General features: G+C 52.8%; 9 protein-coding genes across 9 annotated transcripts; 5 read left to right on the top strand and 4 right to left on the bottom strand.

Annotated features, from left to right (window-relative positions):
* Window positions 1–204: 204 nt before the first annotated feature.
* Window positions 205–1,496, bottom strand: QC764_106968 (uncharacterized protein). The gene is made up of 2 exons (XM_062941952.1): window positions 852–1,496; window positions 205–717 (listed from the first exon to the last, which is right to left on the bottom strand). Exons 1-2 carry the CDS (start codon window positions 891–893, stop codon window positions 265–267), a joined length of 495 nt encoding a protein of 164 aa, XP_062804859.1. The 5' UTR covers window positions 894–1,496; the 3' UTR covers window positions 205–264.
* Window positions 1,497–2,258: 762 nt separating this feature from the next.
* On the top strand, window positions 2,259–6,820 carry PaKMT6 (H3K27me3 methyltransferase). The gene is made up of 2 exons (XM_062941947.1): window positions 2,259–3,369; window positions 3,420–6,820. Exons 1-2 carry the CDS (start codon window positions 2,614–2,616, stop codon window positions 6,441–6,443), a joined length of 3,780 nt encoding a protein of 1,259 aa, XP_062804858.1. The 5' UTR covers window positions 2,259–2,613; the 3' UTR covers window positions 6,444–6,820.
* A 1,024-nt stretch (window positions 6,821–7,844) lies between these two features.
* QC764_106930 (uncharacterized protein) lies at window positions 7,845–8,864 on the bottom strand (the record flags this gene model as incomplete). Its single annotated transcript, XM_062941946.1, has 1 exon — window positions 7,845–8,864. One exon carries the CDS (start codon window positions 8,862–8,864, stop codon window positions 7,845–7,847), a length of 1,020 nt encoding a protein of 339 aa, XP_062804857.1.
* A 2,123-nt stretch (window positions 8,865–10,987) lies between these two features.
* On the top strand, window positions 10,988–11,423 carry QC764_0008470 (uncharacterized protein; the record flags this gene model as incomplete). The annotated part of the gene is made up of 3 exons (XM_062939839.1): window positions 10,988–11,116; window positions 11,162–11,324; window positions 11,410–11,423. 3 exons carry the CDS (start codon window positions 10,988–10,990, stop codon window positions 11,421–11,423), a joined length of 306 nt encoding a protein of 101 aa, XP_062804856.1.
* Window positions 11,424–12,181: 758 nt separating this feature from the next.
* On the top strand, window positions 12,182–12,763 carry QC764_0008460 (uncharacterized protein; the record flags this gene model as incomplete). The annotated part of the gene is made up of 2 exons (XM_062939838.1): window positions 12,182–12,301; window positions 12,671–12,763. 2 exons carry the CDS (start codon window positions 12,182–12,184, stop codon window positions 12,761–12,763), a joined length of 213 nt encoding a protein of 70 aa, XP_062804855.1.
* Window positions 12,764–13,102: 339 nt separating this feature from the next.
* On the top strand, window positions 13,103–15,862 carry pzh1 (serine/threonine protein phosphatase Pzh1; the record flags this gene model as incomplete). Its single annotated transcript, XM_062941945.1, has 3 exons — window positions 13,103–14,509; window positions 14,575–14,727; window positions 14,784–15,862. The coding sequence occupies 3 exons, from the start codon at window positions 13,103–13,105 to the stop codon at window positions 14,811–14,813; spliced, it is 1,590 nt and encodes a 529-aa protein (XP_062804854.1). The 3' UTR covers window positions 14,814–15,862.
* Window positions 15,863–16,370: 508 nt separating this feature from the next.
* Window positions 16,371–18,404, bottom strand: MTM1 (Carrier protein, mitochondrial). The gene is made up of 2 exons (XM_062941944.1): window positions 17,842–18,404; window positions 16,371–17,783 (listed from the first exon to the last, which is right to left on the bottom strand). Exons 1-2 carry the CDS (start codon window positions 18,014–18,016, stop codon window positions 16,582–16,584), a joined length of 1,377 nt encoding a protein of 458 aa, XP_062804853.1. The 5' UTR covers window positions 18,017–18,404; the 3' UTR covers window positions 16,371–16,581.
* A 507-nt stretch (window positions 18,405–18,911) lies between these two features.
* QC764_106900 (uncharacterized protein) lies at window positions 18,912–23,403 on the bottom strand. Its single transcript, XM_062941943.1, has 3 exons — window positions 22,411–23,403; window positions 20,754–22,292; window positions 18,912–20,696 (listed from the first exon to the last, which is right to left on the bottom strand). The coding sequence occupies exons 1-3, from the start codon at window positions 22,534–22,536 to the stop codon at window positions 19,134–19,136; spliced, it is 3,228 nt and encodes a 1,075-aa protein (XP_062804852.1). The 5' UTR covers window positions 22,537–23,403; the 3' UTR covers window positions 18,912–19,133.
* A 41-nt stretch (window positions 23,404–23,444) lies between these two features.
* QC764_106895 (uncharacterized protein) lies at window positions 23,445–24,092 on the top strand (the record flags this gene model as incomplete). The annotated part of the gene is given in 3 exon segments (XM_062941942.1): window positions 23,445–23,846; window positions 23,863–23,919; window positions 23,973–24,092. The coding sequence occupies 3 exon segments, from the start codon at window positions 23,793–23,795 to the stop codon at window positions 24,090–24,092; spliced, it is 231 nt and encodes a 76-aa protein (XP_062804851.1). The 5' UTR covers window positions 23,445–23,792.
* Window positions 24,093–24,295: the final 203 nt, after the last annotated feature.

Genomic DNA, 24,295 nt, shown 5'->3' with positions numbered 1-24,295 from the left:
ATCTTACGACTGGCATACCAAGGCGTTGGGAGATATCGCATCAAGAGGTCTGGGAATACTTATTAGAGGGCGGTGGAGGGATTGTGGAGAGGGATAGCGGCTCGTTTGCTTTTGTTATCTGGGATTTCGGGGGATTATAGCGAGACCGCACAATTAAGACCTTTTTACTTTGGCTTGCTTTGACATGCATCTGTTTTGTGTAACTATTTTGTATCATTCCTTTGACACGCACTCAAATCATCCACTATACTATCCAACCAGCACCTAGGCAACAACCTCACTAATCTTGTACTCGACAATAACGGGCTTGCCCTCTTCCAAGATGAACCTCCCAGACCCAACATATACCTTGTTCGCCAGCTCGGCCAACTCGGGGACACCACCGGTCTGGAAGACGGGGTGGATGAAGGCCTCGCCAAAGTCGGTGGTTGCGGCGGAGGGGTCGTCCTTGAGGACCTTGCCGGCGGCGCCGAGGAGGGAGACGGTGCCGGTGTAGTTGAAGCGGATGGTGGCGCCGGTGGAGGCGTCCTTGGCTACGGACTGGACCTCGAGCTTGACGGTCTTGCCGTCGGGTTGGGTGGTGATGTAGTCTGCGCCGTGGAGGATGGGGGCGTTGAGCTTGAGGGGGTAGGAGGGTTCGGAGATTAGGGAGCCGAGGGAGGGACGAAGGGACGTGGAGGAGATGGGGGAGATGGCGGTGGGGGGTTCTATGGCGATCTGGAGAGGGTTAGTTGAGGTTTGAGAGGGAAGGGGAGGGGGGGGGAAGGGGTGGTGTATATGTGGTGGTAGGGGAATGTTGATACGGCGTAAGGGGGGTGTTTTATTGCTGGCGAGGGATGAGGGGGCCTTACTCTGGCCGTGAAGGCGGGGATGAGTTTGGGGAAACCAGACATGACGTCGGTGAGGGAGGGGTAGCTATTGTAAAGATAGAGCCTTGAAGGGTGCCTTGAGGGGATTTGGGAGTAGTTAGAAACACAGCTGTAAGATGAGGTAGAGAGATGATGAGAGACTATCAGCAGTATATAGGTATGTTATGTCACAGAGGCAAAGGTACATCGGAAAGTTCAGGATGTCATGATGGGGGATGTCGTGCTATTTAGCGCGGCCCCTCCTCTCACTCCATAATATGGTGGGATTAATCATCCAATCCGATCTGGTCTGTTGAAATGCTACCTGTACCTGTTGAGTAACAAGGTCCGGATCAATATGTTCTCCACCAGCACAGTCCACACTCGTTTATATGGAAGTCTGATTTGTCGTGAAGCATGTGCTTTGCGGGACACAGCACAAGGACGCATCGGAAGATATGGATGCGGGGTGGGAGAGCGGTTCAATTGGAGGCTTCAATCGGGTTGAATGCTGTTTCTAAACGGCAAGCCTGAGAGCTTCGGCTTTGAAGCGGGGTTCGCTGATGGTTTACTGGGAGAATATAGGTAACTTGGAGGGGCATTTGTTAAGCCGCTACGAATAGAGTAGGGTAGGTGCCTTGACTTTGCGACTTGATATTTAGAGTCGGAGTTCATCGAAAGTTTACAAAATGGCTTTCGAACCTTGCGGAACCGATTCATGTGGGACTTTTGTATGTAACTCTGATAAATTCGTTGCCCAAACTGCCGGATCCCCAGGGACGGACCCCTGACATCGGTGCGCGGCGGCCGCTAATCCCGATGTGGATTGTCATGTTTGGAGGAGGCTTTCATGGGTGTTTCTGAAGCTGACTGCTAGCTAGTTTATATGATGCTGCGGTAGCTGAAGGTAGAGTAGAGTCTCAGGGTTACAAATCAATGCCAGGCCCTATGATGACTCTTTATATAGATGCCATCTATTTTCTTTTCAGTTGCTGGTCTTGAATGGAACAGCAGAACTAGAAGAGCCTTACACTCAGCTTCATTTCAACGATGGCAAAACAAGCAAACATGCACATAATGTATCTAAAACATCTTAGAATACCGAGAGGCTCTCGACAATATTACACCTTAACTGAAGGTTGGCAGTAGATGGGGTTATCCTGCTCGGCTGTGGGCTTGATACCCGAAGCTTGAGATGCCCCGGCAAGTTTGAAAACTAAATAATGTCCCGTGATATCTTTTTCAAACACCGCGAGTATTGATAAACTTCAGGGACGCAAGTGGTGAGGCTCACTGGTAGATGAGTCCATGAATGGTCATGGTTGCTTCGTCTAAGGGGAGTTCCAGGGTTGGTGGGTCGCTAGAATGGCATGTATGGTCTGTGCACCTGCCTCAGGTAGCCAAGAAATCGCGTCTTTCAGCAGGAGCGCTGCTGCGCGTCTCTTCTCTCAAGAATGGAAGATGTGTGTGACCATCTCATCATAAACTCGGCATCTGGTGGGCATCACAGCGCCCGGTGGATTCGACTCTCGGCCGGGTCTCCGTTAACTGACACGTTTTCCCTTTGGTTCTTTGATTTCGTGAAAGCGGCAGGTGATTCTTTCATTCTCTGACAAACAGACGGGGCCCTCCCTTTACGCCAAGAGAGCAACAGCAACTCATCAACAACTCGGCATCGTAACACCAAGAGATCCCCAACGCGGGATTACGGGGCATTGTGAATGGTACAACTATAGGGAAGCGAGAAGCAGCCGGGACACGAGCGATGGTCTCGTCCGGGAGAATTGTGGTGGATTTGACGGCGGATTCGACCTCAGCTAGTGAAGATGGGGGGAGTGAAGGTGGCGATGGTGTGGCCGACGAAACTGGTGTCAGGACAACGACCTTGAACCACCCTCACAACGGCGACCGGCTGCGATCACAACTAGCTTCACAACCCTATGTGTCTGAGCGGCCCCATCACCATGCGCGGAACTCGGCTCCGCAACATGGGAAAGCTAGTAGAGGGCCTAGTCCCTCCTCTTTATCTGATGCTACAGCCACATCCGCGCCTGCGAGTAGAAGGCGGACTCCCAATGGGTCACCAGTGGCTAAGAGCAAGTCAGGGCTGGATGGAACACCATCAAAGTCAATAATGCGATTTTCAACACGGGACGAGATTCGGGATTCACAGTCGCCAACTCTCAAAAATACGGCCCAGCACCCGACCCCGCAGTCGCAAACTTCACTTTCGCTCCAACTCTCAGAGTTCAGAGGCCACGAGACGCCGAAATCAATGACGCCACAAAAGGTCGACGATTGGACAGTAGACTCCATTGCCGACATCCTCAGGTCCTTTGTGAATGAGGTCAGCGAGGATCATGCGCATCTCGTTCATTTTCTGCTTGATGAAGACGAGAGAAATGCGCCCAAGCCTCAACACATTAGCTCTGTGGATGCGTTCGCCGATATGAAACCTCTCACGGTTGACCATGATGAATCGGCTGGGAATGAAATAGAGACTATGACTCTCAAATTCAAGGTTAGTTCTGATAACCCTCTTTGCCGAGCATCTCTCTAACCCCCGAAAAGCAACATAGTGGCGAGCAAGGGAAAGCCATAAGAGCACACGGGAAACATATCGATTTCCCTGTTGTGTGCATCGCCTCAGACAGGCAAAGTGTTCCACGATACAGGTTTCATCATGTTGAAATTCGCAAAAATATTCTTGCGCCAAATTCCATGCTAAACTTTGTGCCACATCTTCGTGATGTTGACCCGAACTCGGCTGAGGAAAAGAGGTACGCCGAGTGGCTCAATGAACTGGAGACTCTTGATAAGTTGTCTGGCTTCAAAGCCCTTGGTCGGGTCCAGAGGCTGGCCAAGAGAGCGCAGAATGAATACGCAGCTATCTTATCAACCTACCTGGAGCCGTGGTTGGAGAGGCTGGCCATTGACGGCTGCACCAAAACCACTCTCATCCGCTACATGGCAAGCCAGCCAGAGAGTGATGATGCCATCACCCCGCAACAGAGGAGCCACCTTCTTGACACATACAACGAAGGTGCTGGGTCACCCCGTGGTTCTAGAGCAGCCAAGCTCTTCACTGAAGCTTTTGACAAAGTCTTTGGTGACCCCAAGAACCAGAGACCCATCACCCTCAGTGATGTCTTGAAGCTAGACAAGGCCGTGGAGCCTATCTTGGACAACAGGAAGACCAAGAATACGCCGAGTGCCCAAAGGCATCAGAATAGAGAGCTGACGCAAAAGGTTGTGGAATCTCTGGGGAGCTACTCGGCGTTGGGCTGTCTGATCTGTTTCAGTCATGACTGTGAGCACGGTGAAATCGATGGAGATAATCAGAAGCGGTGCTTGTCTCTCGATGAAATCGGCGGTGTTGCATCTGCTCTGCGGGCTAAGTGGATGGCACAACTTCAAGACCACTCAAGCAAACAATCAAGCCTTGTCTTGAAATCAAATCCCCAACCTTGCCGGAATTCCTGCTATCGCACTCACGATACCGGGAAACCAGGTTATGTGGAAAAGCCATGGTCTGGAAACGAGGTCACGGTCCTTGAGCAGGTGTTTGCGACTCTGGGCTACAGCTCGTCCCTCATGCCGCAGTGTTTTGTTGCTGCTGTGCTGAACCGGCCCTGTTGGGATGTACATCGCAAATTCAGGGAGCTCAGCCTGGCACTTCCTGCTGTCCCCGAGGCTTTTGAGACCGTCAAGGGACCCAAGCCAGTTACGTGGTATGATCGGAGAAAGAAGCAGCTACTGAGTGGTTGGGAAGATGCAACTGTCACGCACGAGCATTCGCTACGGGAAATATGGACGCCCTGCCATCACGAGGGTGCGTGTACGGCTGCGAACGGCTGCCAATGTGCATCCAAGGGGAGACACCCCGTCCTCTGCGAGCGATTCTGCTTATGTACGGCAGAAACATGTGCCCTCAAGTTTACTGGGTGTGCCTGCCATTCGCTAGGCAAGACATGTATCCAACGCCAGAAAGAAGGGAAGCCGTGTATCTGTGTTCAACTCAACCGGGAATGCGACCCTGTCCTTTGCAAGGGATGTGGAGCGAAGGAGAGAGCTGATCCTGAGAACGCCTACGATGAACAGCTTCATTCGACGGGGTGTCAGAATGTACCCATGCAACGCGGCGCCACCAAGGCGGTCGTGATAGGTTCCTCCCAGCTGGAGGGCTGTGGATATGGTCTCTTTGCTGCGGAGGATATAGCGCAGGACGAGTTTATCATTGAGTACACTGGCGAACTTATTAGCCACGACGAGGGCGTTCGCCGCGAGAATCGCCGCGGTGACGTGTTTGACGAGGAAAACAAGATTTCATATCTTTTCACGCTTCTTGAGCAGGAGGGCATATGGGTGGACGCGGCCATTTATGGGAACCTCAGCCGGTACATCAACCATGCCAACGACACCTGCAACATCACCCCAAAAATCATGTATGTCAACCATGAGTTCCGCATCAAGTTCTCGGCACTTCGTGACATCAAGGCCGGGGAGGAGTTATTCTTTAACTACGGTGACAACTTCCCTAACTTGACCAAGAAGCTCGTAGAGTCACGAGAGAGCGGTGGGAAGGAAAAGGGCAGCGGGAATGGCGCGCCGAAGCGCAAAGGAGGCGCTCAACGTGCTGCTCCCCGCAAAACCACTTCCAAGTCGAGCCGGCATTTGGACTATCGAGGCAGTGACGATGAGTTGTTCTTTGACGAGTTACGCCGCCGGCAAGATGATGAAGATGGCGTGGACTATGGGGAGACCCCTAACAAGAAGCAACGTGGTAAACGAGGCGGAGCAAGGCCTGGTGCTGGTCGTAAGAAAAAACAAGCACAGCCGCCTGAGGAAACCGGCGAATACCAACACGCCACCGAGATTAGTGATAGTCAAGGCGAGAGCGGGGCCCTAGAAGAAACTCCTTCACGACGGCGCATCTCCAAACACCCATATGCCAGCACGGCATTTGGCGCCAATGGCGCAGTTAGCGGCCCTGGTCAGGAACCCGTGAAGAAAATCTCTAAGAGAGGGGGCGCACGACCTGGCGCAGGGCGCAAACCAAAGCATCGACCTGGCACCGCTAAGACTACCAGCAGCAGCAAGATTGGAAAGACGAGTCCCGGCAGCAGCACTACTAGTCCTAGCAACAGCAGCGAGAAATCCATCAACAACATCGGAAGGCATGGCACCGACTCCGAAGATCACCCACTCGCCTACCGCAACCGGTTCTCTCGCCCCGGGCCCTCAACGCTCTCGAACTCCATCTCTACCACAGCGGCGGGTAAGAAGCGCAAGGCCTCCGACTTCGAGGAGGAGGCTCAGAGCCCGTCAGGTGACGGTGACCACCACCGCGATTTTGAGTCACATGTTCAGTCCAACAGAAACAACAGTACGGGGCTGTATAGACAGAGCATCTTTCAACCGATCGACTCTTCTACCTCCTCCCACTCTGACCAGTCGGTGGTGAATGGGAGAGGTGGGGGGAGATACAACGATGACGACAACGAAGGGGACGAGGACGATGATGACGACGACGACAGCGTCCGTGGGTCGAGAAAGAGGCAAAAGCCCTGGAGATACAGGGATGAGAAGGAGTAGGAATTTTTCTCTTTCCCGGAATCGAGGCCGAGGGTGACTAGGGGGCCGAGGCTGATGATGAAGGCGTGAGGCTGCGTGGTAAAGTCATTTGTTGCAAGTTTACTTGGAGAATCATCATGGCTCGATGAGAGGATAATTAGCACTGTACGGGGGGAAAGGAGCTTGACGGAATTGCTTGACACTAAGGGATTCGCGGTTGATATTGGGGTGGGTGGAGAGGTGATGCATTCAACAAAGCAGGGTGGTGAAGGGGGGGGGGTATAGGAAGGATGGGTGGGCCAAATAGGATGGTTGTGTAAAGGCTGTATTGTATCTACATGGGACCAGGTATCAAGGTAGCGGAATAGTGACTTAGAGAATTAGTGGGTTAGAGAGCTGAGTAGGCAACATTGCTTTATTTTATTTATTGGACTGATTTTCATGCCGTAGTTGAGTCTGGGTAAATTGCTTTGTCTACACATCGACATGCCTCACACTTGACCCAGGCTTTACCAGATACCATATAACATCTGAACAACCACGACAGGTGCGATGCTAAATCTTACATGAACCCTCCCATTGCAGAGATCCTTAATGGGTACAGCCTCGCACACGATGTTAGACAGCGTCCGTGTTCCTTCTTCGGCCGCGTAATACTCAGAGTCCGGTCCTCCCCCAGTCCAATCTCAAGCCTCATCGTCACCTATCACCTCACTTCCACAAACCCATCCCTGCCCACAAGACAGACGTAAGCAACATCGACCCACCAAAGGTCCCATCTTTTGCTGAGCCACATTCCTACCTGAAGCCCGGGCTCACATGCAAGCCCAGACCTTGCCCAGCACCCAACCCCGTGTTTCATGTATCTGGGGACCTTTCCCACTGGACCCTCCAGCCCAAGCCCACACACACCTAACCTTCTGGGCAAGCCCAACCTGGCCCAACACCAGGCGAGCTGAATGAAATGTGCGGTGGAATTGCGCGTACCACAGTGGAGGGAAACTCCTAGGATGAGCAGAATCAATTCTCACCAGGCGATCATAGTGAGATTATCTCAAGCATACCCCGTAGCAAAATGTATTCACAAAGTTTGGAAATATGAAGCCACGAGGCAGGAACATATCAAAGTTGGGTTATGAAACAATGACCGTCCTAAATTTTTCCTCTACCATAGATCACCACGATGATCAAAAACCAAGATACAAAAAAGTGTAAAAGGAATTTACCCAATACTTCGAATAGCTGGGGTATCATATCAATCATAAACCCACCCGACTCTACCCCCGAGCCCTCCCTTCCTTTAACCCGCCCAATAAACCCATGATGATGAGCCAAAGCACAACCATCCCGAAAAACGCCCAATTAATGCTTGCTCATCAGGTAAACAATAGACACAAAAAAGAAAATCTCCCCTAAATCCCCTTAAACCCTGCTATGAGAATACGGCTCATACGCACCGCCCGTCTGCCTTCCATACCCCCCATTCCCAGCGGTAGCCGCAGGCCACTGCTGCTGGTAACCCTGATACCCCTGCGGCTGATCCAACCTCTGGTACGGCCCGGTACCCATAAGCTTCTCCCCCTCATCACTGCTCCTGTTCCTCTTGTGACCACTCCTCTTCTCGGGCGCACAGCAGCAAATGGTAAACACCCAGAACAGCGCCGCCGCAAGAGCGAACGCAGCAGCGATCCACACCGCGGCCAGGAACCTCGTGTTAAAGTCGGCGCGAACACCATAGATCTTAGCCGAGCCCTCTACCGCTCCGACGACCACGACAGCGGTGGCAGTTGCAAGCGCGGCACTGGCGCAGACGGCAACGGCGGCGAAAGCGGCGAGCAGCCAGGTGATGCAACTAAATGCCCTGGAACAGTTGGCAAACAGGCCAAAGAAGAGAGCCACGCCAAGGGCGACGTAGGAGATGATAAAGACGACTTGGGTCCATTTGGAGACGGTAGAGAAGGCCTTGACCGCGTCGGTGATTTCCTTGGGGAGGGTGACGTTTTGACCAGTGAGGGTCAACATGGAGTTGAGGTCGCCAGTGGTGGTGTTCAGGACGTTAGTGGCCCAGTCAAAGGCGGGCCTGGTGCACTCTCTTGAGCCATTCTGAGGCGTGTAGCAGTAGCCCCAAAGCCCAACGTCGTAGAGGTCATAGAGAGAAAGATCGGCGGCGGTGATGTTGGTGGTTTGGGTGTCCTGGCGGGTGTTGAGGGCGTCGTTTACGGCGTCGTTGAAGACCGTCTCGACGTCCTTGCCGCCGGTGGCTTTGGAGATGAGGTTGGCAGCTGTGAGGGGGTCGATGGAGAGGTTGGTTGTGTTTACTTGAAACATGTACAACGACTTATCGGCTACGCCCGCGAGGCCGGCAACGAGGAGGGATATGAGGGAGGCGAGGGTTAGTAAAAAGGGGAGGGCGACGCAGACGACGCGCCCAAAGTTGGCCATTTTGACTGATGTTGTGGTGCTGTCCTCTCGAGAAAGGGTTGTTTGCAGATATAACGAGGGGTTGGGTTGGGCGGTTTTGGGTTTTGGCAACGGCGAGGTGGGGTGAGGTCGACGTTAGCCTGAAGGTTTCGTTAACGATAGTCGATAGCGAGATGGTCCTCTGATATCCTTATTGAAGATGGTGGAGGGGAAAAATGAGTGAAAAATTCACACAGAATGTAGATGCAGAATGACGGAGTAGTAGAAGGTTAGGAAGAGGGGTGGTCGCAAGATAAATAAAAGGGAAGGGTCAACCCACGGATGCAAGACAACTCGCCCTGCTTACGACCCGGTAGGGTTGCTAGCAACAGGAATGGCAGGCTAGCAAAAGGCTGTGCCAATGGGCCGGGTGGCGCAGTCTCCGCCTCCATGCGGGTGACGAAATGGCCCACTGTTTTGTCCTCGTCTGCGGGAATCTTTCAGCCCTTGGACCCCTCAAAGAAGCTCTTTTCCCAGGCCTCCCAGCAGCCAAGGCCCCAAGAGCAGCACCCGGGAAATCCTGAGCTGCGCATTGCTCACCCTTCAAGGGACGAAACACAGATCTGATAAAGTCCGATCCTCACTTTCGCAGAGCCTCCCACATTCGCTTGGTATGGGATTTGCAGATCTCTAGAAAAAGAAGTGTGGCGCTCTTCTTGCATCCCGGAAATAGGAAGTTCCATCTAGAGCACCCCGAGCCTTGTAGTTCTTCACTCAACTTGATACCCAATGGCCAGTAAACCGGCCGCCTCAAACTGTTTGTTTGTCCCGGTCAGCCAGTAGTTCCAGCCCAGCTGCGGCCGTGAAAGTGAAAATGTTTTGACCGGAAACGGTAGCCACCTCGACATGAGTACAGCTGGACGGGAGTGCTCCCGTTGGTCTGGATGGTCAACATGATGGCCTTTCAAACTCTTTACCAGATTGACATTTGAACCACAAAATCAAGGCAACAGCTTCGGGGGGACGATTCATGGCATGTAGATCTTCAGGGACCTTTGTCTGTAGGTTCGTCTCATTGGCAATTGGACTCGGGGCCTACCCCGCAATGAGGTTAAACGACGCGTGGACGTAACGGCGACAGTTGCCGTATTCGGTTGCAATTGTCCAAAGGCCTGAAGTGACCTTGATGGTTTGCAACTACGGTATCGGTTCTGATGGCATCAGCGCAATTGGAGCAGGTGGGCGATCTGATGGCTGACGCCAGCTGAAGGCGGAGCTTGTTAGTGGATATAGTTGTTAGCAGAAAACTCTAAACTTGCAAGCACCCAGTTCAGCCTCAACCATGGGATAAAAGCTGATCCGCTCCCAGCCTCGTGATGATGGACGATTCAGACAACGCTCCATCTCGAGTTTTCATACCCATGATCTCCAAAACAGTCACCGGATTGCACTCTCTCCTGAGTACATTGCCACACTGGGCTGTACGAATAGTGTATGGACCTGTGGTGTTGACGATATCTTGGTGGCTGGTGACCGAAGTGGGATGCGCAACACTGCCGAAAACGTGCGAAAACGGTGGTGGCTGGTGGCTGGGCAGCAAGCTAAATTTGGAACAAGTACGGAGTCGTTCCCACCCTGACGGAACAGACAACGGGGAGGCATGGGCTAGTTTTTCGGGTCTGGCCCGATGACGACCGAGTGCCAAGAGATGACAAACCAAGCAGGCGAGCGGTGAGTTTGGTGGCAGCAGAGTTCAGATCGGAGGACAAGCCGGTCGGGCAGGGTGGGACCAAGACCGGCCGGCTGTTTCGATGGTGACATCGAAAATCCCGGGTCCGGATCGGGTCCGGCCGTTGACAACTTGGCATACCGAGTTTTGTCTTTCACCACCTACTGACCAGGTGATGTTCATTCTCTGGCACAAACTGTCAGAACCTCTTCAAGCATTCATGCCCAGCAGGCAGAGATGCTCGTTTTGCCTCACTGAGGTCCCCGAGAACGAAATGCTTACTGCCACGATGACGGCTTCTTCAACATTGCCAATGCGCTGGTCACTTTCACATCAAGTCTTCCCCGGAATGCAGAGGCATGTCTCTCCCCCACGCATCGCATCCACCAGCGGCAGCTTGACGGGAATCTAGGGTCAGAAGGCCATGCATCTCAAGATGGGGGACAGTGGCCGAATCATGGCCTGTGCCCATAAAAACTCTGTCTTGTCGAGTGACAGATATGTGCGCCAGCTGCAGTACACCGCTTCCCAACAACAGGACAGCCATGGGGAAAAACACGGTCAGGTGGTTGAACAGATGCAATGGGCTGGGAAAGCAAGCTGAAACCAGTTCCTGACTGGCGGATCCAAAGATATCAACCCCGGCCCACAGAGGCCCGCAATTGGGCACACATCTCGAGGTCTCATCAAGCGGAAGGAGTTGCATCGCACAGCATCCGCTGAGCGTCGTCCCGCCCGTGCCTTGCTCAAGATCATCGCCCGTCCATCTCGAGGTGAGGGTGTGCCCCCCGTCTATCCCCCACACTGCACGTATTGTGACATAGAAGATGTTTAGAGTTCTTCCAACCTTCTTGGCAGAAACAATGGGGTGAGACGGTGTCGGGCTGTGTCTCTCCTGATGGAGGGACAGGTGATACCCAAGAAAAAGCTGGTAGCTAAGAGAAATAGGGGGCTGTTCCCCTGGATGCCCAGATGCCGAGCCCCCCTCAGTCTTGGATGCAGGTCTTGTCTTTCTGGCATTCTTGATTGCGACAGCTTTGCTGGCTGGGCGGCAGGATATCGATACGTAAGGAAGCCGTTTTGGTGTGTCTGATATCAAGTTGTACGCGGATGGTAGGGATGGAAACTGGAAGCAGCATTGTCAGAGATGCACCAGTGCGGGGCAGCATCTTGTGTCCAGAACCTGATAGCCAAAGGTTGCCTTGATGTGTGCCCCACACTGAGAAAGGCACGTGCCTGTTCGCGGTGCCTCGCCCACTGCCTTCTGAGCACCTTCAGCACAGTACAGAAGCTTTCCGACATCTTCGCACGACGTTTGACCTGCAATTGCCATTCGTGATCCTGTTGTACTGCTCTTTCCCATCCCCTGCCTAGGGCCCAAGTCAGTCGTGTTTGGATCCAGCAACCTGGAGGTCGGAGCGACCCAGACGCCCAATTGACTCTGCGGCAGACCACCGTGTCAAAGCGCCAATCTTTCACTCGACAGCCGCATCGTCATCAATCAAGCAGCCTTCCCCCATTCCCGCCGCCCACTTCATCTGTTCCCGTGAAAACCTTCTCCTACTTACGCACACGGTTCGCTCCGCCAAACGCCTTTTGCGCTCTCTCATCCCTACCGAGTGAGCGTGTGATGTGTACTGACCCCCGTGGCAAGCCCATCAACCCATCGACGCAGCAGTGGCAAGCCTCGCTCCACCGGCAACATCGGTCTATCGTGCCAGAGCAGCACATCCTTTTAACCTACGAGCACGTCACACTAAACCACTCTACCGCCCGCTCTCTTCACTAGCAAGCCCGCCCTTCTCCTTGAAGCGAAATATCCAAGTCCCTAGTCGGTTGGACTGTGCCTGGCCCCGTTCTCACACCTCCCATCCTTGGCGGCCTAGTTTTTTCCTGGTCGCTCCGTCTCGGTTGCCCTCTTATCGGCCGTAGGTTCTTTCATTTTTTCCACAAACGAGAACTTAAACCTTCCCCCGTCTATATCCCCACAATTCCTTTTTTTTCCCTTCATCCAGCTCACCCAAGAATTGGCTCGCGTCTCTTCTTGGGAATATTATCGCTGCTGCTGCTGGTCGTGTGCTGCGCGGACAAGGCTGACATCATAGCAATACCTCGAAAGACCATTTTCACCTCCACTCACCCCGGATTCGACGTGCTACCGACCGGACCATCCGTCATCCGTTATCCGTCGGCCTTTGTCCGACCCCGATAGATCCGACACCGCTGACTGACCGGAGTCTCCGCCGTGCCTCGACCACCGTCCCCGCTCTTACCAACACCTTTCCACTGTCTTCCCTTGGTATCGTTGAAAACGGAGAGCTCATCGGGACGTCGGTCAACCACCGCCACCCAACTGCTTTCCTGTCTCGACAGACTCTACCACCCTCCCTAGAACCAAGGGGCACAACAAGAATTACAAATCGCTTCTAGACGGGTGCCAGCGGTAGGCTGTGTAGGTCTTGGCCAAAGAGCGACCTGCCCGGAACCACGCGCGTGTGCACGCCGTCCAGGCCCTATCTCAAGAGCTATAATTCTCTGACATTGAGAAATCATGGGCAACCAATCCTCCAAGGAGTCCGGATCGTCGGCCAAGGGTGCCGCTAATGGCGACCGGACCGGCCCCGAGGGCTTCCAGTCGTATCCTTCGTTCAGCAGGTCCGACACCAGAGAGTCATCTAGGTCTTTTCGCTCCCTGCGCTCCAAGATCCCAGGGTCCAACAGGACAGACAGTCCTAGGAGCTCGGCACTCATTGTGAACGGTGATGCGAACGAAAAGGCGGATGTTACAGGTGGCAGGAGCGCAAGATCGTCCCAGTCACGCGTCTCACGTGCCGATTCTATTCCGTCCCCCAGCTCACCGTCATCGGTCGATACTGCCGTGCCGACTTCTCCCGTGGCTGATGACCTTCCGCCGCCCTCGCCGATACAATCCGCGTCCATGAAGGCGGGATACCACGATGTCTCGGCTGCGCAGGCCAGCGGGGAGGTGGACCACGTTTCGGACCAACCGCCCTCGGGTGCCGGCAGTTCAGCCCTTCCTGCACAACCGGCGGGCCAGTCCATCCTGGTGAAGCGCGATGACGCTGTCAATTTGGTTAACAACTCACCCAATGAGTCTGGAAAGGAAGATGCTGGAGTCACCATGAGTGAGATCAAGGATATTGACCTGGATGATTTCATCAAGCGCCTTCTCGATGCCGCCTACGCCGGCAAAGTCACAAAAGGAGTGTGTCTTAAGAATGCCGAAATCACGGCGATCTGCCATCGGGCTCGGGAAGTTTTCCTTTCCCAGCCCGCCCTTCTCGAGCTGGACGCGCCCGTCAAGATAGTAGGAGACGTGCACGGCCAGTATACCGACCTGATTCGGATGTTCGAGATGTGCGGGTTTCCCCCAAACTCCAACTACCTGTTCTTGGGCGACTACGTGGATCGTGGCAAGCAGTCTCTGGAGACCATCCTGCTTTTGCTCTGCTACAAGCTCAAGTATCCCGAGAACTTCTTCTTGCTGCGTGGAAATCACGAATGCGCCAATGTCACGCGCGTATACGGGTTCTACGATGAGTGCAAACGGAGATGCAACGTGAAGATTTGGAAGACATTCGTCGACACGTTCAACACGCTTCCCATTGCGGCTATCGTCGCTGCCAAGATCTTCTGTGTCCACGGAGGACTTTCGCCGGCTCTCAGCCACATGGACGATATCAGGAACATTGCTAGGCCTACCGATGTCCCTGACTACGGCTTGCTCAACGACCTTTTGTGGTCTGATCCGGCAGACATGGAGTCAGACTGGGAGTCAAACGAACGCGGTGTCAGTTACTGCTTCGGGAAAAAGGTCATCGTTGACTTTTTGGCCGCCAATGACTTTGATCTTGTTTGTCGCGCCCACATGGTTGTTGAAGACGGCTACGAATTCTTTACGGATCGTGTTCTCGTCACAGTCTTCAGCGCTCCCAACGTGAGTTGTTTTTTAGCTCGACAACTTTTTGGTTTATATACTAATACTAACTGATACTCTTCTAGTACTGTGGCGAATTTGACAACTGGGGTGCCGTTATGTCGGTATCAACCGAACTTCTTTGCAGCTTTGAGCTCCTCAAACCTCTTGACTCTAATGCACTCAAGAATCATATTAAGAAGGGGCGGAACAAGCGCAACCAAATCCTTAACAGCCCGGTATATATACCTGTCCTTCAAGTGCTTGATTGGAGCAAAGCTAACAAACCTTGCAGCCTGCGAGTGTGTATCCTCAGAGCGTCTGAGGCGTCAAGGAGATTGCGTGAACATGGCACATGTATAACCAACAATTAATGGAGCTATTTTGCTCATCACAGGAGAACCGATACGCTCTCGCATAATACAGATCACATGCACATGGTCGATTCGCGGATCTTTTCGCAACAAGCATAGCGGGGCATCGAGGCACCGAAGCAGAAAATATGAGCACTCGACGAGGAGAGTGATGCGATAGCTAGGGCAACAGCAACTATGAGGATGGCGATAGTCAAGCGAGTAACAGATACGGTCATCTGGCGGCAATCAACGACAACGAGGGCTGGTCAATATGTTGGGATTCTGGAACGTATCTCGATATAGAGACACAGCAGGGGGCGTCACAGATGGACGAACACCTCACACTTGGTCAACGAGACCCTTATTCTCACAACCGCCAACGTTTCCACAATGTGGCGCGTTTTGCTTTGGCTTGTCTTTTTCATCGATAAGCAACGACACAACCAACGAGGTCAGGCGAGGGACACATTACCGCTGCTGGGCACAAGGGGTGCCATAGAAGGAACCAGAGGCAGTTCAGGGGGCAATTTGGGAAAATGGAGGGTGCTTTGTTTTTGCTGGCTGGACAGCCGCTGATGCCTGGGAGCAGGCGACTTTTGAGGCTTGGGTTTGGCTTTGGCGGAGATGGTAATGATGTGTGTCGTGGGTTTTTGTGGGCGTGTTTTCGGCATGTGTTGTTAGTCTGTGTGTGCGTGTGCGCGCGCGTGCAACACAGGGAATAACTTGCTGGCTATCGAGCGCGTTGTTTTGTTCTATTTCTCTTCGACTACTTTCTTTTTACCTCTTTAATTTTCTTGATGAACAACCAAAAAAAAAAAATTCGACTCCCCTCTGAATACGTTTAACGGTTAATTTCTGTCTGTGTGTCAGGGGATTCGATGTGCTTTTATGTGGGTTTTGACGTTGGTCGGTGGAGATCATTACGTCTAGTAGAGGGGTGATGTGAAAGCCTATTGAATACAATATGTTGGCGATGAGCCAATGGCTTGGCTGAGGTGTTACTTGCGATGATAACTCGCTCATGTGATGAGTCTTCTGGCAAGCGTTGAAGGGAAGTTTTTCTACCAGGTGGTTTAGGTAAGTATGGTAGAGAATCGAGAGACATTTAAATGTTTGCTCACTCCTCTTCACCTAGGCCAAGATCATCCCTTAAACACCTGTTGCTAACTTTGGCAGCTTTGACGTGGCTGACACATGTAATCTAGTAGGATAGAATACGCCTACCTTCGGTCGGTTTAAGAGCATCAAATAAAAACGCTACAACAACCGCACGATAATTAGGTTCCCAGTCTACTATGTCCAGGCTCCATGCAAGAAGAAAGAAATACCTGAAGCCAGAAAATGATAATATATGCACACTTTTATATTGTTACAAATGATATACATTATCTCGCTGTCTCTACCCACCCAGCATGTCATAGAGCAACATCCTTGGGGTACTTCTCATTTTACTCACCCTTCCCCCTCCCTAGTGTACTCTCCCCTCAATCTAACCCACCATATATCTTCGATTCTTTCTAAAAATGCAAAAAAACGCCAAACATGCTTGTTTAACCCCCCCTTCCTTCCGGCCCACCTAACCATCATTCCAGTATCCTTGAAGAAACCCCATGAAACCAACAAGAAAAATAGTGATGCTAATAGAAACAGGGAAAAAAAGTGGAGAGTTCACACACCCAGCTCATATTACAAAGAAGAAGTAATGGATGAGTAGTCGGAGCCGCTCAAGCGGGTGGTTCAAGCAGCAGCAGCTGGTTCCTCCCCACCGCCAACCTCCTTCAACATCCTTCTCTCATTCACCCCCCTAAACACCCTCTTACCCACCTCATAACTGCTGATCATGACCGCACATGCCGGCGCCACCTTCAGCGTGCGCGGTACACAACCCTTAAACAACCCTCCCATCCCCTCCGTCCGGAAGATGTGCCACAGCAGTCTCCCCATCGATTGTTCTTCTGGTGCCACTGCCGCATTGCCCACCGCCGACTTGGCTAATGTCCCCGAGTCCCTGAATACTTGTGTTCTTGTCTTGCCTACATCAAAAGGCATCGTCGCCACTGATGCAAACGCACCCGAGGCGGCGCCGGCAACAAAACTATCCGTGAAAGTATCCGCGTGGTTCTCCCTGCTTTGGCTTCTTCTCCTCGCGCGAGCCTTGGAGCTTCTCTGCGCGTCACGATCGAGGTCCATTTCCAGAGTTGTCGACCTCCCGCGCTCACGGGCATCGGTGAGTTTCCCGCGAATGGTTTCGTATCCCCACCAGTACATACCCGAGAAGGGGACATCCCGCCACAGCGTGAGTGTCAACCCGCGCCAGAGAGAGCGGTACCCGTGGGTGTTGACCATATCCTTGACTCCGCGGAGGGTTTCGGCAAGGTGCTCAGAGGAACTACCGCCTTGCGCGGCTTGCATCCGAGTGCGAAACAGCTCGATGGGGGAAACGACGGCGGCCGCAACCATGCGTGCTGTAATTCCTGCTACCAAGGGGGCCATGTCATCGCGGACGCTGGTGCGCTGTATTGGGGAGGCGGGGTTAAGACGGAGCCAGTCGTAGCCGGTTAGATAGATGATATTGGCAGGGACGGCCATAACGAGGGTCGGGGAGAGACCGCGCCATAAGGTGGTGATACCTTCATTGCGAGCGATCTTGCGGAGACCGTCAAAGGTGGAGTTAAAGGTTCGTTGCTGGGTGTGCTCGACGGCGCAGTCGATTACTGTGGCACCGGCTCCGTGAACCCGAGGTCCGACGACGCAGATTTCGGAGTTATTGTTTGCGAAGAAGACTTCGCGGCAGCAGGCTGTCACGCCTAGGCTGGATGGTCGAAAGGGCGTGGGGCTCGAGAGTGAGAGCTTGGAAAAGTCGGCGGTTAGGGGTTGTGGTGGCGGCTTAGAAAGGCCTTGAGCTTGCCATCGTACTCGCACTACATCGAGAGGTGTTACTGTTGAAGTATCAGCATCAGTGGCGCTCATCACAAGTGTATGGGTGAGGAGACATACCTAACAAACCAGTGATCAAGCTACCCGATGTGGCCGAGAGCATCTTCTGTACGGTCGTGATCTCGACCGGATCAGTTGAAGTACCAACTACGACCGATGGCGAGGCATGGCCGGCCATCCTATTGTGGTTCTGTCGGAAGTCGGGAGTTTGCGCCTCGCTAGAAAGCATCCCCATATGTCTGTCTGTGTGATGCCTGTCGCCGGCAACGTCTAGAATCCCTCTCTCAGGGCGGACTGCCGGAGATGTGTTCCTCCCCCTCGCGATCCTATCCAGTCCACACCTACGCAAGTGTGGAGCAGGAACCGTTACAACGGGACACCTCTTTGTCCTGCAGCTATGGTGCTGCGCGCGGGTGTGACGGATATCGGGGATTCTTTGCGCAGGGAAAATGGATGTGTAAAATTGACGTTTATATTTTTTTTCCCGTCTCAAAAATAAAGAGGTATCTGCAGGGCGCAATGACAAGCAAAAATTAAAAATCCGAACCGGAGGTCTTCTCCTCAATTGGTATCCGAAGGGGCAAAAACGACGCAGAAAAATTGGTCCTCTTCCTTTCGGCGTCATTGACGGCAAACACTCACTCACACGGAAGATTCTCGACCAGCCGAACCGACAACGGAGTCTGTCCCTTGCGGCTGGCGGGAAAAACTGTGGGTCACCAAAGACCCGCTTTTTGCCGAGAGGAAACCTTAAAGCCGAGACCTCCACCTTGCAACTGCTCCGTGATGTCATTGAGATCTTATCTTATCTGCTGCCAAGGGTCTAGGCTTAATCACCGATAAGATGTATCTGATAGGTGACATCAACTGCCGGACCGTTCATGTAAGTCTAAACAACATGGATGAGTAACGAGATGGCATAATCCCGCACCCTGTTGATCCCCCGCCGGGAAAGCTGCTCTGGTGTTTATTACACGCAGATATTATGATTTTGAATCATCAGAAAGCCACGCGTCGCGGTAGTTGTTCGATATTGAAGATGTTTGCCGGCATCCGAAGACAGAGTGTGCGCCAATTGAAAACAATAAATACATTGGCGCTGAAATGATACACATAAATACTAGATACAGCCGGAAAGTATCGTAACAGAGAACACACTTTATTCATGAGCTACCTAGGTAAGACATGGAATCGCGAAAACGACAGGCTTTTCCCTCCATTTTCTTCGCCATCTTATGCGGACAATACTGGAAAAAACATGCTACAGTAAACTCAAGCTCGCAAGCAAGGAAATCCATTTTATGTGCCCCTTATGGCGCTCTCAAAAAATGCAAAACATACCGACTAACCCTCTAGTGCAACTTCTCCTTGAGGTAGACAACAGCAGCATAACCCGCGCAGCAACCGGTGCTCATACTATGTTGGCACCATGGGCATTTCACTGCGGTGGTAATCGCTCCCGATATCCCCAGGTTTCTGTCCTCGACCACCGCGTCCGGTTTCGCCATGCATTCGTAGATTTTGGATGGCATGTCGTGGTAAAACTTGCAGCTGCAGCACTCGACAAACATTTTGGCTATGGGAGCCATCCGTGACTCTGTGACGGTACTCGGCGTGCGACTGGAGGTGCCGGGCTTCAGTTGCATGTGTCTCGGCAGTGCGGACAGGGTGGGAGGCTGGCCTGGCGATGTCGGTGCAGACAATGATATCTCTGAGTGCTTTGGTGGCTTCAGGATAGATACCGGTCCAGGTTTAGAAGCACCACCTGAATTTTGTGCGCCCGGGGAAGTAAGCGGCGATGGAGTATGCGGTCTCAGCGCTGAGATAGGCGCAGGAGACAGAATTGGAGCAGAGTGTGTTCGAGGTTGTGATGATGGTCTGGCGGCGCTATGATGTGTAAACCTGGTGCTTGGGTGAGGTGATGGCTCCACATGAGAGCTGGGACCAAAAACACTATCGTCCCCGGGGAAGTCCTCTGAGTAAGGGCTCGAGGGTATTTGAAACTCAGCAGCCATAACAGGCTTGCTTTTTCGGGTCCCTGATCTAGGGGGGAGAGGTGGGCTGGGTAAATCTGTCGACAAATACAAAGGATGTGGTTCGGCAGAGTGCTCGTTTCCGTGCCAGGCAGACTGGTTGTTGCTCCCATACTCCCGAGTCCTCAACTCCCTTTTTTGCTTTCGATTTGCGCCCTCACGCTTCAAAGGTCTGGTGGCAACATCTTCAACGGGACCATAGTGAGCTGGGGCAGTTTCTGTGTTTCTCTCAGTGTACGGAGATGTGTGACCTGAATCAGAAATGGAAAGATTCCGTTTCATGGATCGAGGCGGTATCGCAATAGCAGGTGCAACAGAGGATCCCGGCAACGGGGTAGGGTAGGTTGGTGAACCAGATGCGTCTGCCGATTGTAGTTTTCTTGCCAGGCCTAGTCGAGACTCCAAGCCCTCAGTCCTGTTCCTGAGTGGTAACTCAGCTGTATTGTTCGACGAGTTTGGCGAAGGTTCATCCGTGTCATCAAAAGTCGAGCGAGACGTCATGAAAGACTGTGCATCATTATCTTGATCGACTGGCATGGCCTCTCTGTTCCACCAGTCATCATCGCCACCTGAACTTAATCCAGAATTTTCTGGATTCCCAGGACGAGGCGTAGTCGATTTACTCGACCTTGCAGACTGTGTGTAGTCGGTCCCTTGGAAATTGGGATCTTTTGGAGTCAAAATGTTCTCCAATGCAGAATCACCCCCAGAAGACTGAGGCCTGGATGTGTCCGGGGTGATTGTTTGCGATACAAGAGAGGATCCGTCTTCGAAGGTGGAGCAAGTTGAAGTCGACGAGCCTTCGGAAGCGCGGCTTCCTGTTTGACTTGTAGTTCCGTTACTGGCCACAGAACCAGGTGCCCCGGGCTGAGATACAGAGGTCTGCTTCACATTAGCATGCCGAACCTTCAAATAAAGCTTTAGTTCTTGACGCCTTACTACTGATGTCAGGGTGGGTGGCTCATCCTGAACACTCGGACTGCCCACTTCCTGAGACATGGACACCTTTGACTGCTTACGGTCTCGAAATGAGAAATATGGCGGGCCTGCTATGTGTGTCGTTGCGCTTGTTTGAAGTTGAGGTCTTTTTCCAATGCTCAGTGCTGCCTTCGCCGCATCTTTGAGACTTCGGGATCTTTTACTCTGGCTAGCAGAGGTCATCGAGAAGCCCCCAGAACTTCCAGTGTTGTGAGATGTAGAGGGAGGAATGCGGGTCGCAGTTTCATGTGATTCTATGGGACTTGAGCCTGAGGCGAGGGGATGGTTTGCATTGCCAAAGTAGTCGGCCTCGATGCCTGACGGTTGGGTGTCTATCGTGTTGTCGCTCCGTGTCGCAGATGTGCCTCTTCTGCCAATGAGTTTCATGGCTGCCGCTTTGGCGTCTTGGGTGAATGAAGAGCGTCGCGAATGTCTAGGGTTACTTGAGCTACTCCTTGATGAAGGTTCTGGCTTGGAGTTCGCCAACGCTTCCTCATCAGCCAGCCCTGCCGATGTCAGATTTATTTTATGCCCGTCGCGGCCTCTGGGCTGCGAAGCCGCCGTCTGAGGTAGGCTGTTGCTTCTCGTATGGGCGGACGGAGACATATGTCTTAGCATTGGCGTTCTAGAGGCTGAAGGCGGACACATATCTCTTGGAACCCGGCCATCCTGATGTAGTGAAAGTGACGATGGAATGGCTGCGACATTCGGAAGAGGCCCCTCCGAGATAGATCTCCGCAGTTCCAAGTGCGAATCGCCGGGAGTATTGTGTATGGCGGTTTGAGTGGCCGTCTTGGGCCGAACAGCATTGTCTCCGTTTACAATATCGCTGGAGGCGAGGAAGTGACGCCTGCTTGGTTGAAGATTATCGGTAGACGCCGCCTTTCCGCTGCCCTCAGGTCGTTGGACCGTTTGGAGATGCAGCAGTGAATGCTGTGTGATCAGAGACGGATCAGACATGGAGCGCTCTGGACTGATAAAGCCAGTTGTTCGTGCCCCGGTGTTCAGCGTACTGGCGGACGGCGGGAGTTTGCTGAGTCTTGCAGTGGTACGTTTCTTCGACGCCTTCGCTTCCTTCTCCGCTAGCAGCTTTTCCTTTTTCCGGCGTTCGGCTTCGAGCTTCTTCTCCCTCTTCCGCTGGCCATAGTTCTCCCAGCTGGGAGATTGGCAGATTGACGACTGATCTGACATGGCTTCCTCGTCGTTGCCCGGAGACAGAAACTTGACCTGCTTGTGCGGAGATACAAGATTTGCCGTCGGTGTTTCTGATCCACTGTCTTCCTCGCCAGTGCCGGGGCACGGTGAGTGGCTTTCGGGGGATCGTGGGATAGTGATAGAAAGTGATTGTAGTGTAACACCCTTGGTCTCTGGGCTTAGCATCGGGGTACTGCGGTCCGTAGGCGGTGAGTCGAAGCGCGGGAGTTGGAGAGATGGGAGGCTTCCTTGGGAGGTAGCAGAATATGGCACGGAGGGAGGGTAGGTTTCTTGTAGCTGGTCCAGCTGTAGTCATACAAATGCAAAGTTAGAGACATGCTGCGCCATGAAACACCCAGCAATCAGGACGGTACAACACCGAACGGCAAGCAAGCGGGAAGGGGCAGGATAGCGGCGCACATACCTTGGACTTTTTCTCCAGATGGTTGAACGTGCCAGACTTGAGCAATTCCTCAGTCCGGCGCTCAACCTCCTCCAAGGCTGTCTTGGGGAGTGGCCCAGAGCCATAAGCAGAAAACAAGATGTCCATCACGGACCAGTAAAGCTGGAGTGATTCTACCAAAAGATGTCCAGGGTGGCCTGATACCCTCGAGGGAAAAAAGACACTGGATGTTCCCGGACGAGCACAAGGCGAGATATGTATATGTGTGGAAGCTGAGTGGGTTGCAACTTGCCGACGAGGTAAACGCCGGGTGATCGGCTTGAGGGTACAATACCGGATTCTAAACGGGCGTACGTACTATGACCTGTAGCGAGTGAAAAGACCTGAAAACGAGTGTCTTGAATTTTGCGCGCGTATCCGCTGCAGCTTTGGGTGAATGCAAGATGCTCTGGAGCGACGGGTAAAGTGACTTGTCTCTACGCAGTCTTCATCCGGTGGCAACGCTCGGGAGCAGTGGCTCATAGAGTCACACTCTCGAGTTTCCCACCTGCCCAAGAAGTGTTTGATTGTAGTGTATGTCCAACGGAAAGAAATTAAAAAGTTGTAAGCCTCCCGCTGTGGGTGGCATCTTGGGCTCGTCTCAAGACAAAGGCGAGCTGCGAGGGCCACCTCACCCACTCCGATGCAGGCAAGCGATGGCGGAAATAGAAAGACAAGCATGTCAGGTACGCTGCAGGAACAACACGAGGGTGATGTTGTGGACAGCAGGATGTTATTCACCGCTGAAAAGCTCCCGGCTGCCGAGAAGCTTCTTCGGGTTCGCGTACATGGCACACAACGTCTTCTATTGAAGTGTTACACAAAGCGAAAAAGCTGAGCTGTCGGGTGATGGTGACACAAGAAAACGAGGCATGATTTGAGAGGTGCGGAAACGATGATGACTAGGATTCAGAGTCTGGATGAATGAAGTAAGGTAGGCTGGGATTGATTTGGTTGGGCTTGAGTACAGAGAACACCTAAACTTGAAGACACTATATGCCGCCATAGACTGCTTGCTTGTATCTAATATCTAACAAGATATGTCGTTGCGAAGTGAGGTAGAAGAGGACTGCATGACTGGTTACCAGCCCAGTGGCTTCTCAGCGGACCACCCCAGAACGCCACAGGGGGTAAAGTGGAGATCTTTAGCACCTAAGCTTCCTCGCCCAGCCTTGGCCTCTTTGCTTCCCAAGGACAAGCTTTCTTCGCCATTCGCTTCTCACATCAACTTCGAGATTCATTTCAATGTCCGGATTTCATTGGGCCCGATACCCGGTTTGCTTGCAGCCATCAGCAACTAGATGTACTCCCTATACCACGCCAAGGACCTCTTCCACAAAGACTCATGATTAACTTAGCCTTGAATGCTGGTTCTAGAAAACCCCAAATGCGGCTATAGGCAATTAGTTCACCCGATGGTATGTGTGAGACAAGGCACGACAACTGCTCGTTCAACTCCCCAAGCGCCGGCCGATGCGCAAAAACCTCCCGGTAGACCAATGATTGTGACCTCTTTCCGATATTGAAGCTAACCTCACGAGCAGGAAGCGCTACTACAGCGGGATCATGACGATGAGTTGGTTGCCCGTCTCGGAGCCACACAGTCTTCTCTGGACAGTAAGAAAACGACGCTTCGTCGGTCCCGTCTCGCCAACCTGGCTTGACACACACCAGATCGGACTGTATATGGCGTCATTCTGGCGCTGTTCACCATAGTATCCGATCGATCTCTCCGTCAGCCGCCCACCTAGACTCACAACCTCAGCTTTTGAGTAAGAAAGTACAACCCCACAACGACGATCATCTGCATCGCGCGATGGGTGCAGGCGGCCCTGTTATTGAGACCCACACATCCTGCATTCATACT

Source organism: Podospora pseudoanserina, chromosome 1 (assembly GCF_035222485.1).
Source record: "Podospora pseudoanserina strain CBS 124.78 chromosome 1, whole genome shotgun sequence".
NCBI lineage: Eukaryota > Fungi > Ascomycota > Sordariomycetes > Sordariales > Podosporaceae > Podospora > Podospora pseudoanserina.
The sequence above is the reverse complement of the archived record's forward strand: the minus strand, read 5'-3'. Positions and strand labels throughout refer to the sequence as shown.

Bases quoted from the DNA above. Each gene is read 5' to 3' on its own strand.
- QC764_106968 (XM_062941952.1), bottom strand. From the start codon at position 893: ATGTCTGGTTTCCCCAAACTCATCCCCGCCTTCACGGCCAGA. The intron at 718-851 runs GTAAGGCCCCCT...AACCCTCTCCAG, and splicing joins TCCCCGCCTTCACGGCCAGA to ATCGCCATAGAACCCCCCAC.
- PaKMT6 (XM_062941947.1), top strand. From the start codon at position 2,614: ATGGTCTCGTCCGGGAGAATTGTGGTGGATTTGACGGCGGATTCGACC. The intron at 3,370-3,419 runs GTTAGTTCTGAT...ACCCCCGAAAAG, and splicing joins CTATGACTCTCAAATTCAAG to CAACATAGTGGCGAGCAAGG.
- MTM1 (XM_062941944.1), bottom strand. From the start codon at position 18,016: ATGGGGATGCTTTCTAGCGAGGCGCAAACTCCCGACTTCCGACAGAAC. The intron at 17,784-17,841 runs GTATGTCTCCTC...ATACTTCAACAG, and splicing joins CTTGATCACTGGTTTGTTAG to TAACACCTCTCGATGTAGTG.
- QC764_106900 (XM_062941943.1), bottom strand. From the start codon at position 22,536: ATGGACATCTTGTTTTCTGCTTATGGCTCTGGGCCACTCCCCAAGACA. The intron at 22,293-22,410 runs GTATGTGCGCCG...GTATGACTACAG, and splicing joins ATCTGGAGAAAAAGTCCAAG to CTGGACCAGCTACAAGAAAC. The intron at 20,697-20,753 runs GTAAGGCGTCAA...AATGTGAAGCAG, and splicing joins CACCCACCCTGACATCAGTA to ACCTCTGTATCTCAGCCCGG.